Genomic DNA, 18,719 nt, shown 5'->3' with positions numbered 1-18,719 from the left:
TGATCGCATATTCTGGCATCCGTTCATAAAAGTCTTTTAAAAAGTGTGTTAGGAAGACATTTGGCCACTTCATCAAAAACTCCCCCAAAAAAGTAATTTTTAGGAAATGTACATCTTGCTTTGTAAAATTGTGTTTGTGGACAAAAGTCAGCACAGTCTCAGAGGAAGGTGGTAAGTACAGGGCATTTCCCCATTTGGGACTGGAAGGAAATTTAGAAATGATATTTGATTATTCTTGTGCTAGAAAACTAACTAAAGATTACTAGCTGCCATTATCGGTCAGTTGCAATGCAGGGTTGGGCACAGTTGAACAATCTACACCTTATTATTGAGAAATATGTCAAGGCCAGGAGAGAGGCTGTTGTTTGGCTTTTATGGACCTCTCCTTCTCCTATGTATTTGACATTGTGCACTGCTCCAATGGAGGGATTGGGCATCAATCCAGTACTAATGTACTTCAATAACCAAGAACATTTTTTGTGTGAGGCATGACAAGATGTGCCCCAATTGAGTAACCGCTCATTTCCAGTACTTCTTTCCAAGGATGATGTGGTCCTATTTGCAAAAAAACAAATGGCCTCCAAACCCTTCGAGATGCCTTTAGTATTTAATTAATAATCTTGGATTAAAGACCAACACGACTAAATCGTTTTGTAAGAAAATGCGTACCCAAAAACACTACAACAAAGAAGTTTCATATTGCTGGGGTTGAGGAGACAAAAGTGCAAAACATTACGTATTTGGATATTCCTTTTGAAGCAACAGTTAACTTGAATTTCCCACTTACCTTAAGTGCACATCAGTTTCAAAGGTCTGTTGATTCTATCTTCCATTTTGCATCTAGATTCGGCCAAAAACCAGTGAGTGAGATAGTGCATATATTCAGGAGCAAATGTGTTGTGATAGGGATGTATGGTGATGGGGTCTGGAGGTACGCGAATGTCGATCGAATGTAAAAGGTAGAAAATAGTTTTCTAGAAAGGCTGCTGTCGGTGTCTTAATCCTCCTCCACCCTCAAATGTCACTCTGAGGTCCGAATGGATAATGTGGAAGATCTTATTAAATTAAACACCATATCTCTATGGTTAAGGATTTGGAGGAATCCTGAAGCAGAGTTCAAAAGATCTATAATTCACAATTGCTTGGCCTTAGATGATGTGCTTGCAATCCCACAGGTAACTTACATCAAATGAACATTCACTTCATTAGGCGTTCCTGAATTGTATTCCAAGCCAGAATGTATGGGAAACAACGCAAAGGACCTGATCAGAAGTCTGTTTCTTAACTTCTTTGGCAATATTCGTACAGAGGAGGCACAGAGGTTTCAATCTAGCAGCCTCTGCTTGCCCCTAAATTTATCTTTGGTCCCAGCTCTATATTTTACTGTTACCGGTAATATTTAGCACAGATTTCTCCTTACACGATTACACTTTAATACCATGCACTGCTTGTTGACATTTCTATTACAGGGGTCCTGGTTTCCAAAACTCCCCAAATGTCCCTGTGACAATGTGTTGAAGCAAACCTCTGTTCACTTGCTGTTTTGTTCTTTGTACACTCCTCATCAGATATATTTTTTAGACTCAGACAATGCAAACAATAATTTGACTTTTTACAACAGTTACATTGTCCATGGGTATGTTACACAGTGCTCAACTGCATAAGATATATGCTGAGCACAAGAAAGGTATATAAAGTATCTGTTTGATTTCAAGCAGTTGTTGAAGTTGTATGTAGCCTTTTTAGGTTCTTAATGTTTTTATTCAATGGAATGGCAGGTCTGTATTTTTAACCATTTTTTAAAATTAGTATAAGTGATATGTATCCAATTTAATTATCCTTTTAACATTGTACCTATTTGTAAAATTGTGTATATTGACTTTTATGGCTTTTTTTAGCTGAATAAATATGTTGTGGCTGGCTGACAGTAGTAATACACAAAGTGGAAGCATCCTTGAAGGGAGAGCGACTACTGTATAAGTGGCATCTGCATATATTGGAAGGATCTTACAGACGTTTCATGGACTGCTTCAAGCTCCTCCAATTTCCCCTTTGCAATAGACCATATTCTACACTGTAAGTGTGAATGCGGATATGGAGACCTACATTCTCTTGCAGGCCTTCATCTCTGTACACAATGATTTACATAGGGATTCCTCCCTCTTCAATTTTAATGAGGCATCATTTCTATGAACCCTTGTGAACAGCCTTTTTGCATGGAGTGCAATTAGTACAGTAGGAATACCTCAAAAACTGTCTGGACTGCATACAAGTTTGCTTTGTAGAGCCCACAGAATTTTCCACTAGACTCTCTAGAGGATTTGTTTTTGATCTGGTATTATTCCCCTCCCTGCTTCCTTAGACCTGGTCTCTGCCGACTCCTCTGCCTAACTAAGCCAGTGACCATGTGTAAGATGCTTTCTCACTTCATATTGTTCCCCTATTTAACATCAGAAAATGCTTTCCCTTCGTACAGCAGACTCACCAACTTCTTTCTGAGAATAGACCTTTCTGGGTAGGTTTAGACGAGTTATCTACCAGTGACAGTAGATGACAGGAGCTGATTTGAGCAGTAATGGTCATGGTAAATGCACAGTAGACGTCCTTGCCTACATTTTTATAGAGATTTTTTATTGGTATTCCAACAGTAGGCAAGGTTTTTTGTGATAATAACAAATCGCATATTTCGCATCGGTAGAGCTTAAGGCTTGTAATTCCCCCTCCTGTTCTCTCTCGACTTGCCTAAGCAATAGTGGCTTCTTCAGCTCTAGCAATATTACCATCCCCACTAAATATTTGGTCTCTTCTGAGGGCCTATCCCAGAGATTTCTGACAGCCATGTCAGCCATTATGTCTTCCAGCTCCAGGTTTTCCCTCCACAGTTTTCCTTGTAATTCCTGGGACACCCTTTCCATTCATAAATTCTACTTTCCATCTCCATGCAGTGATCCCCAGCTAGTTGTCACATTTCCCTGGTGAGTCTCATTGGGTTTTCCCATTCCCTATCTCATTTCACTACCATAAGTTCTGGTGTCTAGAGGACCAGTTTGTGTCTCAGTTAGTCTGTGCCCTTCAGCACTCCTCATATGAAGAGATGTGACTTCATGGTTAGCTCTGCCATGTGTATTTGACAATTTTGTCTCCACTTCTATCCAGAACCTCGGTATGTCTATATCTACAGGACTAGTTGGTGTTTAGGAAGGTTCCTTCTTCATTTTACATCTAATGTGCTTTCCACTTGGGAATATTCCTGTATTATATTGTTTACTTCTTTAATAGTGTGTTGTCTGTAGTGTTTTAAGGTGTGACAGTCTAAAGTTGCCCTGTTGGGGTCATGGCCAAGATGGGTGTGAGGTAGGACGCCCTGCCCCATCGCTCCTACTCACGCCGGCCTAATAGCACTATCCTCTGGGAATAACGCCGTAGAAACTGATGCAGAAATGGCAGGGAAATCTAACTAGTGGGGACCCATGAGCTGAGAGAAGTAAAGCCCCAATCGACAGCCACAGATGGAGATGGAGACGGCAAGGACATGACCACCTTGCCCGGTTGGCTGGCTGGGAAGTGCAAGTGCTGGAGGTCCCTTCCCGGGGACACCAACGAGCGGCGATTCACAGCATATGGAGAGCTCTGACAAAACCAGGCCCGATTAAGCATTGCAGCGAAGAGCACCGGGGGAGACCTCCACCTGAACATAAAGCGGGGGCCGCCCACGGGCATGAGCAGCCTACGAGCCTGGCATGATCAGAGAGAGGCTCCATGGACTTCATGGACCGACGGAGCCGCCGGGCTGTCGCAGACCGCCCCGGGCCCTGAGGTGAGCAGCACAATATTGCAGCTGAGAGGTGGAAACCGCATCACATATCAGGTGGGGTGAAGAGCAGAAGGGAGACCTCCAGGGAGCTCTCAAAGCACCCTTCATAAGGCTTCGGCCCCAGAATGAACAAGCTGGGATCCACTGGGGATTCTTGCCTCGACAGAGGCATGACCACCAGGGCACACCAGGGAGAGGCATTTCCAGGGTCCTCACGGAGCTACCCAAGGGTGGAAGCGGAGCTGTGAGGGCCACTAGACTAAAAACTGAAGCTATGGCAGGACCTACTCACCACTTGGTGGCCGGGTGCCCCTGAGTCCCCGGCGATGAGGATTTGGGGGCAGAGCGGCCAAACAGGACAGAAAGAATATTCACCTCCCAAAGATAGCAAAGCATTTGAACCAGCTGACGATAAAAGCCCTGGCGGCTCGGGTCGGTCGGGCCCACTGGGCTGCCCCTGTACTTGCGACACAATAGAGGCTGAGAGGGCGAAGCAGGGTACGGGGGTCTTACATGCTTCCAGGCTACAAAAACGACCGGGAAAATATAGGCCCTATGTTGGGGTTTAAAGAGCAGGCCCTTGGGAGCCAACGCAGACACAGACAGTGAGGGAGATGATAAACCATAATGACTACCAGCTGAGTGAAGAAAGACCGATCCCTTAAGGACATGCTAACACGGCCCCTGGGCAGCAGCACAATGGAGGCTCCGTCGGCTAAGGAGACGCTGTGAGCGCTAGCAGCCAGACTGGCTGAAGAACCTGTGACCCGGGCTTTCATGGAATCACTGTTTGTCATTGAAAGAGGACCTGCAAACAGTCAAAAAATACCTCACACTGGAGATTAAAGAGATCAGAAGGACACAGACGCTCTTGGTGATCGAGTTGCAGCACTAGAAGACAAAGGAGACAATCGTGACAAAGAAACTAAGGCAGGAGGTTATCTGTCTTCAAGAGCTGCATATGGATTTACAGGCACACCCAGAAGACTTCGAGAATTGTTCCTAAAGGAATAACGTCCGGATCCAAGGAGTGGCGCCAGAAGCAGAGTGCAGCAACATCTTTGGTTACGTGTGAGACTTGATTAACTATGTACTTGGCAACCCCCAAAATACGATAATCAAACTAGATAGAGCGCACAGGGTGGGCATACCCCGCTCTGACAAGGCCCGGCCTGCAGACATCTTGGTCTGTGTCCAAGATTGTCAAACCAAGGAAGAGATAATACGCAAAGCAAGGGGATAAAGCAGCCAATCTCATTCCGAGACCAGACCCCTACATTGTTTCAGGACATTGACTCGCTGATGCTGCAAAAATGTAGGGACTTTAGCCCAGTCACCACCTACTTACGCAATCAGAATATTGCATACTCATGGGGCCATCCCTTCAGTCTCATTTTCTGCTGGGGAGGTAAACTACAACTGCTGCGCTCCTTGTCAGAGGCCTGTCGTCTGCTTTGACTGGATCCACCAGAGGAGAACTGTGGTAGAGAGCCGGGGTCACCTGCTCGAGGTGAAAAACAACCACGCTGGCGAAGGCAGGGATGCCGAAGAAGTCTGAGCAAACCAGACGAAAGGGAAATTGCGAAAGGCAGAGAGAGTCTTTGGAGTCAATCCCTGCTGCACTGGCAAAGGCTGAGGATAATTAAGCACACCCAGTGAGGGATGTCGCACTGAGAACTTGACAGCGGGCGGCAGCGGGCAAGGTGGTGGGAGCTTGGCCATAACATGGACCCAATACATATTCCCTGGCAGCCAAGAGTAGCCAAAGGACTGACTTTGATCCTTTTGTGTGTTAATATAGTTCATGTTTATATAGGAATCTTTCTTTTCTCCTCTTTGATTTTTCTATCACTGGGGCCTCCATTCACCAAGTACTTTCTCTAAAGGGCACATCGCACATACACTCAAGCCTACTCTGGATAGGGCCATAGATCGGATGGGGTGCTTAGGAATTGGAAGGTTTACTCTAGATCAACGTTCACGGATCAAGAATGCAACCCACTAGGCTCAAAATCCTCACCCTCAATGTGAGGGAACTCAATAACCCGGTTAAACGACGTGCAATCTTATCATACTTAGAACATACGTCTCCTGTAGGAAACCAACTTTTTGTCATGGACTGTCATCGACTTAAAGCGTGTGGATTCCCCACCCAACTGTTTTTGTCAAGCTCTACCAAAACAGCGGGGGTGGCTATCTTGGTGTCTCGAACCTTTCAGGGGAAGGTGGTACAGAAAGAGGCCAAAATCAGAGGGAGACTGCTCACTTACTGCTCACTTACAGTCGGGGGGCCAGGGGTTGATAGTGGGGACAATTTATTCCCCGAAAAAGGAGCAGGAAGGATTCTTACACAGATCACTAGCGGAAGTGTTGGTCACAGACGAACGCTATATACTATGGGGAGATCTCAATCTAGTATTTGATAACAGCGCAGACAGATTAGCCCAACGACACAGCCAGGCAGGAGCCTTATCCAGGAAAGGACACACCACACTAGGGGAGTTGAGTCTAGTGGATCTCTGGAGGGCATCCCGCCTTCAGGCAAGGGAATGTTCCTATTTTTCTAACCAAAGATCAATGTGGAGGGAAGGGAGGAATTCGTGATCCGTCCAATTTCCTATAGTTCTATACTCTGATCAAACCTCCGGGACCAGCGTTGGCAGTGTCAGAACAAGCAACTGACGGAGAGAGCGAGTGTGCCTCCCTAACCCACCTGGATCCTGAAGCGGCACAATATAGCCATTAACGAAGGTACAAAACTGACCTTATTAGGAGCAGCATAACGACATGTTTCTTTAGACTTACATTTTCTTTTCTTCTCACAAGTAGAGACATGAGAGGTCTCTATACACTCTGCACCGTAGTCCTGATGAAAGCCCCTACGACCTTCCGGCGTCTCTAGGGCTGAAACATGTCGACCTATACCACAACCTTAGCGTGAAAGAGTCATAATCACTCTAGTTCACCCCCAATAATTTTAAAATTTTGCCTCCGAAAATCAGAACTAATAAAAAATCTTCTCTGGATGAGAGAGACATTTTACTATTTTCACTTTATCATGTCACAGTCACTATCACTGATCACTACTGTTTTTAACTGAGGGTATCGCCTCCTGGATGGATGTTGCATAAACTACTAAACCCAATGATTATGCTGACACGCGTGAGGGACAGCGGAGAACCAAGATATACCGCTTAACATCGTTAACTTACCAACACGTGCATGAGGGTTTTTTATTGGGACTAGTCAGAACCGTTCTGGCATACCCGACATTATGCAGGACAAGTGATCCTCCCCTATTTTTCTAACGCCAACAAAACATAAGCCAGACTGGACTGCCTCCTTGGCACCAGAGATGTAAATGCACCGACTGCAGACAAGGGAGATACTCACAGCGACACTCTCTGACAACTCAGCGGTGGTGACCATGGTCTTCTTCCTCCCCAGGCTCACCCTTATCGGCAGTGGCACCTGAGAGACACAGAATTACAGCTCATAGAAATAGTGGAGCAAATTAAGCGAACACTCTGGGATTCCCTTGCACATAATGACACTCCAGAAATTAGCACATCCACCTTTATGTGAAGCACTCAAAACAGTAGTTCCGGGCGAGTTCATAGCGATATACGATGCGGACAACAAACTCCGGAAGGAGAAGAGCGAGAGCCTCACCCTATAGATCTGGGAACTAGAACACGTACACCAGAAGACAGGGGTCCCCAGGATATGGCGCACATTCTCAGCATTGCGTTCCCAGATGGCTTCATTAGACTTGGACAGGGCGGAGCATGCAGCCATTTGCTTACGTCCTTCTATCTACGTGGGGGAAACAAATGCGGTCGCCGCCTAGCACATAAGCTGCGCGAGAACCGCTAACAACAAGGCATCAAAGCAAAAAATGATCGAGAGGGAAACCGAGTGATGACAGATACTGAGATAGCAGAGATATTCTGAGGCTTCTATGAACACCTCTACTTGGGTCAAACATTAGACAATACAGAGGGCACTAGATACCTTTGTGATGTGCAAACAGACAGACTTATCAAGGACCAAACCTCAACACTAGGAGAGATTTGTATTGAGGAAGTAATCTCTCCAATCCCCGACTAAAATTGGCTAGATCCCCATGCCCAGGTGGCTTTACAGTGACTTTTTTTATAAAACCTTCTGTCCAGAAGTGGCACCTTTATTGACTCGACGGTTCAACACTTTTTCTGTGCAGGGAGCGATCCCAGCCTCAATGCTGGAGGCCGCCATCATAGTTCTACCCAAACCCCGGAAGGACAAAACACATTGCAGCTCATACAGGCTCATCTCACTACTTAACTTAGACTTAAAATTATTCACAGGAATATTGGCCCATAGACTAAGCATCAACCCCAACCAGGCAGGCTTTATCCCCCAGAGGCAGACAAGTGATAACACCAGAAGAATCCTACACATACTAGACAAGGCTTCTAGATTCTCGGGCAGCTATATGCTAATGACTATTGACGCTGAAACTGCCTTTGACAGGGTTCACTGGCCTTACCTTGAACAAATTCTGTCCCACTTCGGTCTGGGGAAGCGATTCAGAACTCCGATCTTAAACTGTTACCTCTTTCCCACAGCAACAGTGAGAGTCAATGGCCACACATCTGCCCCTCTCCAAGTAGCTCAAGGCATGAGACCAGGATGTCCTTTATTACGCTTGTTATTCGCGTTATATATGGAGCCGCTGGGGAAGAAAATACTAACACATCCACAGATCTCTGGAGTACCATTCGGGAGGGACAAACACATCATAAGCCTTTATGCAAAAGACATTTTAGTGACTTTTAACAACCCTGACACATCCTGGGAGCCTTTCTCACAGAACTAGATTCCTTTTGCAGAGCATCCGGATTCAAAGTGAACGTAGGGAAATCTGTAGCTCTGAGCCTCTCCCTCTCACCACAAATGGTGGAACAATCTAAGAAACGGTATCTGTTCCAATGGTCCCATGACATTATTCCCTACCTGTGAGTCCAACTAGCACCAACCACACAAGCCACTGTCACTATCAATTACAATAACCTACATAGACAAATCCGCACTGACATACATAGATGGAAATACCATCAGATCTTATGGTGATGGTAGAGTTCCAGCTATTAAAATGATGGTCCTTCCCAAAATCCTATATTGTTCCAAACACTCCTTCTACAACCACCCAAAGGCATGATTCACAAATGACAGGATGAGATCATGCATTTCATTTGGCAGGGCCGGAAGCCCAGGATAAAAAAGACTCTCAGCTTTCTGCTGCCTAGTGAGGGTGGGTTGGGAATACCTAACCTCCAACGGTAGTTTTAAGCGCTGCAACCAAGATACTTAGTTGAATGGAGTCGTTCCGAATCGGAAAAGCACCAGCTATTCCAAGATAGAGCGGTAGCGGGATCATCACTGATGAAAATCCCCTTTTTAAAGAAAGCACACAGACTACGAAGCCTGTATTTGTCCCCCATTACTCAGGCGACAATGGTAGTGTGGGATCAGACTAGTATTAAACACAATCTGACGACGTTTCCTTCTCATATGACTTCCCTATTTGACAACCCAGATTTTGAACCGGGGTGGGTGAGAACCAATTCTCTTGATGGCTCTGATTGAAATGCTGTGCCATGGGTCACTTTTTTGATGTCGAAGGGGTACTGTTGTTTCAGCAGATCAAGGCAGATTACGGAATGGAACAAATAACTCTCATGCTTGCCGGGCAGGGTGCGGCTTTCAGAACGATATGGCGACTCTTTCTGTCTCTATCGCAGGAATTCCGGGAACTCCCCAGCCAAGATATCTGCGCTTGTTACGTCTACCCGGGACATCTTTGCCAGCATCCCCTGAGCAGCAATAGCACATACCGGAGCTAATCTGCGTCTCAAAGCTGGCACACTGGTAAATGGAGGGAGGGTAGGGGTTGAGAAGGGTATGAGTTTATCTGCCTTTAAGTTTCTGGCTTGTAAGTTATTCAGTGCCGGTCTCTGCGTAGCCCAAGAATTGCGCCAGATCTGCTGTTGGCACTATATTCTGTTTTGTTTTTTAAAACACTCAAAAATAACAAAAAAAAATTGAACTATAAAGTTGCCCTGTTTTGCACATCCAGGGGGAGACGCAGTGCATTCTCCCAATACATCTATGCCTCATTCACATCTACTTCTGAGCCCTTTTGCAGCAATCTGGACTATTATTTAAGTGTTGTGTATATGTGAAATATCATGTATTTATGGACTTCAGCGGTGGGGAATCTGTTTTCTAATGGCGATGCCTTAAGCACCTCAGCCAGTCAGTCTTGTGGGTTTGAATTTCATATCTGAGGTCAAAGAATTTAAAATACTGTTTTCTATGCAACACAAATTAATTCTGGAGCTGGGAATAGCATTTAAATCCCTCCACTTCCAAATTATTTCCCAGCGTTGATTTCCCAATAAGGTCCCAACCTCTTAAATCTTACAGTCATGGAATATCACCCATTAACTGTCCCAACCACAGAGCAATTTTCTTGGTTTTTCTGTTTCTGCCACTGAGTTCTGCTGTGGCCATTCTCCATGTTTAGATGACGGCTCTTGTGGCCTGTGACAGTGGTCCCAATCCCCCTCTATTCTCCAGGAAATATATGTAAATAATATTTCTCACAGTCAGTCTGACAGCTAGTTTGCAATTCAACAACAAAATCCAACCTTTTACATGGACCAATTGTGAGGCCAAGTAGTTGTATCTGACTTTGAAAGTGCTATACCTCTGTTATAAATTATCTTGTAGATCACTTAAAGAACTATATGCAATGCTCCCATGCCACACAATTGTGTGTACTGTTCCCCCCTCTATTCCGTGGAATAAGGCCTCTGAAGTATAATATTGAGTGTTCTGAACTACGTACAGGAATTGGATTAGTGAGATCGTCTTGAACATGACTGCCCTCCCCGTTATCAACAATGCGAAAATGGGCCACTGTTTGACGTTTTCTTTGAAGACATTGATCACCGGTTTGAAATTATGTTTGAGGTCCGTGCTCTGATCCCAGGTCAATTGGATTACCATGTATCAGACCCATCTGCCTACACCATCTGAAGTGGCATTTAATTCTACTCCTCCTCTCCGGCATGTGTTGGAGACAACATTTATTGTGCATATGATCTATGTGTATGGATGCACATAGATGATATGCAGTTGCATTGTGAGCGATCAGCTCATACTGGTTTCACATAGGATTATGTCTTCTGCATATAATGATAATATGTCTCCTACTTTTCACTCCCATCTGAAACCCTTGTTATTCCTTATATGTTCTGACCAACAGGCTGGGGGTTCCAGCATCAGAATGAAAAGCAGTGAAGAGAGGGCATTGTTCCATTAGCTCTCACTTCAAGGTGGGCTGTGTGTCAAGCTGCTTCACCCATGCGGTATTCCAAACCAAGGCCATATTCTTTTAATATCTCAAATCAATCACCCCATCCTAAGGTATTGAATGCCGTTCAGCATTTAAGGCTAAGATCACTCAAGGGCTTCACATGTCTCTCAGTTTCTCATTCAGTTTGTAACCATCCCAAATTAAGCTGGGTGGAGCATTCAACAATACATCCCGACTAATCTAGGTGGATGAGGATGGCTCCATCAGTGAGGAGCCTGCTAGCAAGAACCTTTGCTAAGATTTGGGTTCATGAATTCAGTAGTGAGAATTGAAGCAATCCTCATCTTCTTTGCCTTTCTTATTGATGACATGTAAAGTGGCATGAGGAAAGTCTCCCAGTAGTCAGTCTCATCTCTTAACCTCTCTGAATGTATTTAGCATATGTTTCCACATCAATGATGACAAAATGTTTGAGTCTTGGGACTTTAATCGTTTTCAGCTGGGATATTGCTTCTCCCACCTCTTTGACCATTATTGCTTCATCCAACTTGTTCTGGATCTCCTCTGAATGTGGGTGGTCTCCTCTCATGTTTCTGTTTTGTATAGCCTCTTTTAAACTACAACAAATGTGTGAGCAATGTCTTTGTCTTTCAATTAAAATGTTACCTTGTGTGTTCCTCACCATTTTTCACCCATAGAAATCGTATTTGTTGAGAAAGTCCGGCAGACCGTACAATCTTCAGAAGAGTGGTCTGGGTAGAGACAGTAAAGGCAATCCTTATGCTTGTCATCTACATGAAGCTTCTTCTTGCCACAAGAGGCACAAGGTCTAAAAAGACCTTTTTTAGGAGTATTAGCCATAGTAAATCTCTTTTACTTAAATTTAGTGACGCCAGAAGTTTTGCTGCTTTAGTGCCTCACCCATGAAGCCCTCTCTGGTTAGTCAGGTAGAGCATCTTTACTCCCTTATTGGCTACCACATGGAATTTTGCCTCTGTGCATTTCTGTTGTCTGATTAACAGCGGTTTTGGAGTACTCCATAGTTCTTTCTCTGATATCTTCACTTTTTCCTCTTGCTGTTGCAACCTTTCTTCTTTTTTCCTACATTTGTAGTTCTTTTCTGCCAAAGCACATCATAATATATGCTTCCCATATGGCTCCTGCTAGCTGTACAGGCCCCTTGTTGTCCTCTAGGTAAAGGCCAGCAGTAGGTTTGTCCCTTAGTCTCCAAGCATTTAATCTCCATCTCTTCCCCACTACTTATAAAATAATGGGCAGCTTAAATGAAAAATAAATAACTATAAAAAGTTCTTAGTTGATAGTACATTATGAAACCTCTATTAGTTAATGTACTACAGAGGTCTGTGTGTAACCAGAGAGCCACAGAATTAAATCTTGGCTGTTGCAATGGGGAATACTGACTTGTGTATTTTTACTGCTACGAGGTCACAGACTGTGACAGAAAGCACTGTGAATAATCAAGTCCTTATTTTCTACTTGCATTACACACAGTATAAGATAGACTGCTACAAAATGTGCAAAACGTTTTACAATAAAATGGTCCTTCCAAAATATAGATTTTAGTAATACCCAGACCGTACTTAATGCTATTTTATTTTTTACATAACTGTTCCTTCAACACCTTCTCCAGGATAGTAAGCACTATGTAAATGCAATGACAATTAAAAACATGCACTTCACAGCTAATTTGTTAACTTTTTGCATCATGAGCATCCGTTACGTTTGCAGATTTTCGATTCACAATTGCAGATTAAGTTGTGTATATTCACATTTCCTTCAGACACGCAGCCAATGGCAGAAAGGCACGTTTAGCTAGCTGTCTGCCAGGCTTCGTTTTTACAACTTCAGAGTCCCTAAATGACACTTCAGCTGAAGAGCCTGAGGAATGCGACTCAACGGCCCCCCTGGGGGTCATGCCCCACAGAATGAAGACCTCTGGTCTAGATCTAGGGTTATTGTGTTTGAGGGGGACCAGGGAGTCAGCACAGGCGGTGGTCCAATTGTGGAAATCCTTTATGCTTTGGGGAGGCTGCTGCTAGGTTTGGTTCTGTGGGTTTTGAGAGCGGTGTTCCAGTCCTGGTCAGTGATGCTGTTCCAGTTTCAGCCGGCTGGTCTGGCGGTTGCAGAAGCTGATGAAAATAGGGTCCCAGAGGTGTCCGGCATTGTGGGTAGGTTCCTTTACTCATTGGGTGAGGCCCAGGCTTCCCCAGTTTTCAATGAGTGCTCTTGAGTTGGGGGTCGGCATTGTCTTCCAAGTGGAAGTTCAGGTCTCTAAGTAGGATGTAATTGCTAGCATCGAGGACAAGTAGTGCATCGAAGTCTGTGATGGTGTCGGCGAGGTTGGTGCCCTGTCCCCATGGCCTTTAGATGAGATTGCTGCTTAATGTGAAGTTTGCTGTGATGTGAAGCTCGAATGTCAGGTGTTCTATATTGGGGAGTGCCATGTCCGTTGATGTGGTGCAGCTGATAGTGTTCTTATGGGTGATGATGATTTCATCTCCAGTCTCGTGAAGTCTCCAGTATCCAAGTTGGTATTGTAACATAGAAACCAAAACAAGAGTGATCCCAGGGCAAAAATGTGCAGCCAGCAACTGACCCATTTGTTTAAACTTGATTTAGGTTCCGGGGTACTGGGACGTCTAATTGTTCATTATCGTTTTGGAGCGCTTCATCGAAGTATAAAATTGAAGTAATTTGTACCAATTGTTCCCGCATTTACTCCTTGTATTGTCTTTCAGACCAAGATGGCTACATTACCCAGTATGCTAATGCAAAGCCCAAGTGGGCTATCCTGCTTGGATCCACAGAAGAGCACAACCTTTCCAGTAATCAGGCAAAGCCAGAAGGAGAAATTTAGGTAAGAGCTTTAACGAGATTTAGAAGTGTAAATGGATATTTTGTTCTTCTAATTACTACAGATCGTCTAACATGTGGGACAAACTGTTGCAAATCTTTGAACATAGATTATTGTATACTTTGATGAAAACAATACATATTTAAGCTTTGGTCTTCAATTACATTTTTGTCAAAGGTTTTCGAGGTTTATGAAGTCCATTCTGTTTTTAATTGTTTACTGCTTGTAAAGGTGGACAAATTCCCTACCAAGTAAGAATTGCACAATGTGGGCATTTTAACACGCTTGATAAAAGTGTAACTTGTCACTGCACAATATTCTTATGCAGAATGAAGCTGGGGTCTCTCTTGCTTCCTTCCATGAATTATCTGTCTTGGATGAGATGGGGCTTACAAATACCAGCAAGCCTCCTGACTGCCCAACACATATTTGCCCAGGCAAAGTACTAAAAAGAGAGGATTCTAGCTTGCCCTTCTATTGGAGGTATTTTTAATGCCGCTATCTGCCCCCATGGAATTGTTCCACTTGTATTTAAAGTAGCGCTTATTATGCCTTTTATAAAAGAAATCCCTCTTTAGCTGCCTGGGACTAAGTTATAGTTTGACTTTTTTCACTACTTTCTTATATCTCTAAACCTTTGGAAAGAGCAATTACCATCAAGTTGAATGATTTTGCGGAGAACAGTCACTTCTTTGACCCTCACTAATCCATTTTCCATTATGGTTTTAATATCGGACCGGTGGTGGTCTCACTACTATGCAAACGTAGGTCTGTGACTGATTGTGTTGGTGGCTGAGCGATAGGCTTATTGGACCTGCCTGTGGCCTTCAATACTAGGGACTACCATACTCTGTTTCTTGGGCTTGCTGATGGCACCACAAGTGGTGATAGAGCACAATCAGTCAGGCTTGGCCCTATACCTCGGACCCTAAGCCGGTGTGCGGTGAACCTCAAGACTCTTTTTGCTTTCTACTTGTATTTGTACCCTCATACAGGTGGATAAAAAAGTCAGTTTCCTGTAGGGCGCATCACCCTGAATGGAAATGCTGGTTTAAATAATGGTTACCATTTCACACAAGGCAAACCCCATCTCAATTTCTCCTAGTTTCCGTTTCTAGTACAATGGACCTTTAATAGAATTGGTTAGATCAAAATCATAATAATGCATTAAGCGTGTTCCATAAAAGAAAGAATCGCTATTCTAAGAATGGGCTAAAAGGTGTCCGTAAGAACCCATGAAGAGTTCAAGTTCAAGAAAAAAGAGTGAGATCGAGCATAAAGCTCAAAATTCAATTAATCACCAACAGCAGAACATCCCATAAAGAGAGGTTTGCAAAACTCAGTAGAGTCTCAAAGCAGTAAGGAATCCAGAGGGATATTCATGCAGTAGCAATCACAATCAGCAATAAGGTCTGGAAAGATGCCAAGTCAGCATTCAGAATTAAGCCTTCAGCATTCAGCGTTAAGAGTGGGTAATCTACTCCATGAATGCACTAATATAAACATCCCCAAAAAATGGTGCAGTCCAAGTTATATCTTCTCCTTTCGTTATTCTTCTAACTCACTCATACCTGTGTCACTCAGAGATCAATGGACAGTTTTAATCAACTGTGAAACTTTATTGTTACTATAACTACATATGAGGCCTTCCGATTTCAAACGTCCTTTCCAACGGACATGACATCTCTAACCTTCTAATAAAACAAATTGTATGTTAGCTTAACAATGAACTATGTACAATTGAAACATCAGCTGTAATGATAACATTATAAGCACCATACCTTCCATTAGAATGTAAAACGTATGCTAAAATTTCAACAGTTCAGTTCAAACATCGCATTTCTTTGTGTGAATATTTTCATTAGCCCATTAAATGATAACGTTTCTAAACAAACATTTTGAACATTTTTATTTTAACACCATCCCTGCTGATGATATCCTTCTCCTGTGCTGGGCCATAATAAAAACGGGTGTGGTCATGACGAGCTCAGCTCGTCATGAGCACATGAGCACCGTGCCTCATGATGAGCTGAGCTTGTCATGAGCATGGAAGGGGTTAATCAAAAAGATTTTGCAGTTAAGTGAAACATTTTTTAAAGGCATGACCATGCAAAGATCAAGATCTGAACATTTTGTTGTGTTTCTTTACATTAATGTTTCTAGGATAGTCAATACTTTGAGTAGAGAAGGTGCAATGTTGCAGTAGTTTCTTTTTTTGGATGGAAATGTCCTCATCCTTAACGTTTTGAGCCTGTATCCATGCCATGAATGGTCTATGAGTTAGTCTCTGAGATGTGACCGCTCTGGGGTCAGGAGGGGTGCACATGCTTGCCCTTCATAGCGAGCGTGGATTCTATCAAATGGATTGCCCTCGATGGATGGTGGTGAATGTGTGTTCATTTAAAATGGCAGGACAGGTCGTTATCAACATCTTATGTATGGGTTGCACACCTTTTTTTACTTTCAGTTCTTCCTGATTTTACATAACAGTTCATCCTGTGGTGCTTATCACTGGTGACGTGCCTAGCCCAAACTGCATGTTTCAAACTACACAACATATTGTTGGGGCGACCTTTCACCCCAGCTCCAATAGCACTGCCCAAACTGCATTTGCACTTCTTTTTCCAATATTTTCTGATTCTGTCCAATTTGTTCCGTTTATATTTCCTTTCTCTTTAATCTCATAACACTGTTCAAGTCTTCATGCAAGGTAAGCATTTTCCTTGGTTTCTCATGTTGAAAATGGGCCATCCAAACGTCTTATTTAAAACCCGTACGAGCGCTGAGTTCAATGAAAGCAGTTTATTCAAAAACCCAATGCATTTCAGGCCTCTTGGGCCCTTCATCAGGGGAAACTGAAAAAAACAATAGCACATACATTAAATAATGTTCACTAATTCATATTTAACATTTCAATAAAAATGCTTTTCACAAAGTATGACTCTTTAATTATCCATAATTAATACCAATGAGGTTATTTGTAATGTTCCTCTAAACCTCCTAACACCTCTGGCAGCGCTCAATTCCTCTAATTTTTATGTGACACAACTTCACTCGAGCCACGCTTTAACCTCTTGAGTTTCCAACGCCCCCACTTTTAGCATCATTTCTCACTCTTTGTCTGTACGTGCCCAATTATGCCCCAGTTCCCCTTACCGATAGCCTTTCTTTCATACACCAAAACTAGCCTGCACACTTCCAACCTCAGTCAAAGGGAAATCCCTGGGTACACATTCATCTAAGGTTAATACTATACTTGCGTGCACAGTTCATACATGCAAACTTGAAACACAGGAAAAAATATAATATCACTCTATATTAGCCAAATGTAAATTTCCACACCAAAATATTGAACGTTCACAATCTTATTTTAATGAGAACATAAAAAGAATTATACACAAAATGACAAGTTAAAATTTCAAAGAACAATCTTTGAAAGTAAGATAAAAACGATTAATCATACTAGTTCATTACATATAACCAATATATAAAAAATTTAAATACAATCCTAAGTAAAGAAGAATCATAAACATAACTTTACAGGCATATAATTCATTAAATCACAGTTAAAAATACAAAGCAATAAGCAGACTTTTTCTCAAAAACAACCCCCTCTATTCGTTGTGGCCTATTACTGATTTTACCACTTCCGATGTCTGATCCAAAGGTCATTCATGAATGTAAGGGTGACGTCAACAGTAGCATTAATACATGTCTATCAGTTGCTCACTGGACCCTGTTTGGATTCAATATATAGAACAAAATGCGTCGACGCGTTTTGGTGCAGACAACAAAATGATACTGTAGCACCTTCTTCAGGACTTCTGTAATTAGGGGTCACCAGCTTCACTGAGTAATATGTACTATTCGCCCTCTCTGTGGGATTATATGGAAAAAAGCAACATATCACTATAATAGCACAGTTCTTATTGCTATAATTTCATCTACAGTTCTTATCTCCTACAATCAGATAATACTACAACCTCTGTCAGTTTATCTTGTACAACCTCTGTCAGTTTATCTTGTACAATTTGTTCCTATTACTTTAGTTTGTATGTCTAGTTCCCATTGTTGTATGTGAAGGATTCTGTGATTTACCCAAAAATATACAACTTCTAGGCAGCAGGCTTTCTTTAGTATTTCCAGACATGTTTTTGTCCTTTGGTGGTTCATGCATTTAATTATAGGAATCCACTATTAGTCTAGTTGTTCCCTCCGTCTCTAATTTGGTGTGGAAATCACTAGGATTATACGTAGTGTCAAGCTCACTCACACAATCAATCATTGCTACACATTCTTACCCCAAGGGAGACGGGCAAAAGCGCTTGCGTGGATGGTTTTATGGACTCCTCTTTCCGGACTTCACAAAATTGGGGTAAGGTTGATCCTACAGGATATATTAAACACTGTCAGGGTCTATAACCTATTCATTAAAGCTGTTTTATTTAATTGTTGGTTGGTACAGTCAATTTACCTTATTACATTTGTGGGGGTCAACAAATATCGAACCTCTTCTCTGTTTTTTCATGTCTTTAGATCACTTGTATCAGTATCTATATTTAACATAGAGCAGTGTTAGAAATATTGCCCCTCTCTTTTTAACAGATTGAATGATCTGATTTCGTCATTGGTTCATCTTACCTTAAAATTTTATAAAACCCTTC

At 42.8% G+C, this 18,719-nt stretch overlaps 1 protein-coding gene across 2 annotated transcripts in view; it reads left to right on the top strand.

The window, feature by feature from the left end:
- Window positions 1–18,719, top strand: part of TTC29 (tetratricopeptide repeat domain 29) — a 1,168,725-nt gene that overhangs the window by 36,476 nt on the left and 1,113,530 nt on the right. For both annotated transcript variants that reach the window (XM_086963296.1, XM_086963297.1), the window contains exon 2: window positions 13,940–14,058. In XM_086963296.1, the coding sequence (XP_086819422.1) occupies window positions 13,946–14,058 (113 nt within the window). In that variant the 5' untranslated portion in view covers window positions 13,940–13,945. The remainder of the gene's footprint in view (window positions 1–13,939; window positions 14,059–18,719) is intronic.

The sequence above is a fragment of the Lissotriton vulgaris genome, chromosome 3_1 (genome assembly GCF_964263255.1).
Source record: "Lissotriton vulgaris chromosome 3_1, aLisVul1.2, whole genome shotgun sequence".
Classification (NCBI taxonomy): Eukaryota; Metazoa; Chordata; class Amphibia; order Caudata; family Salamandridae; genus Lissotriton; species Lissotriton vulgaris.
This window is presented reverse-complemented; position numbering and strand designations above follow the sequence as displayed.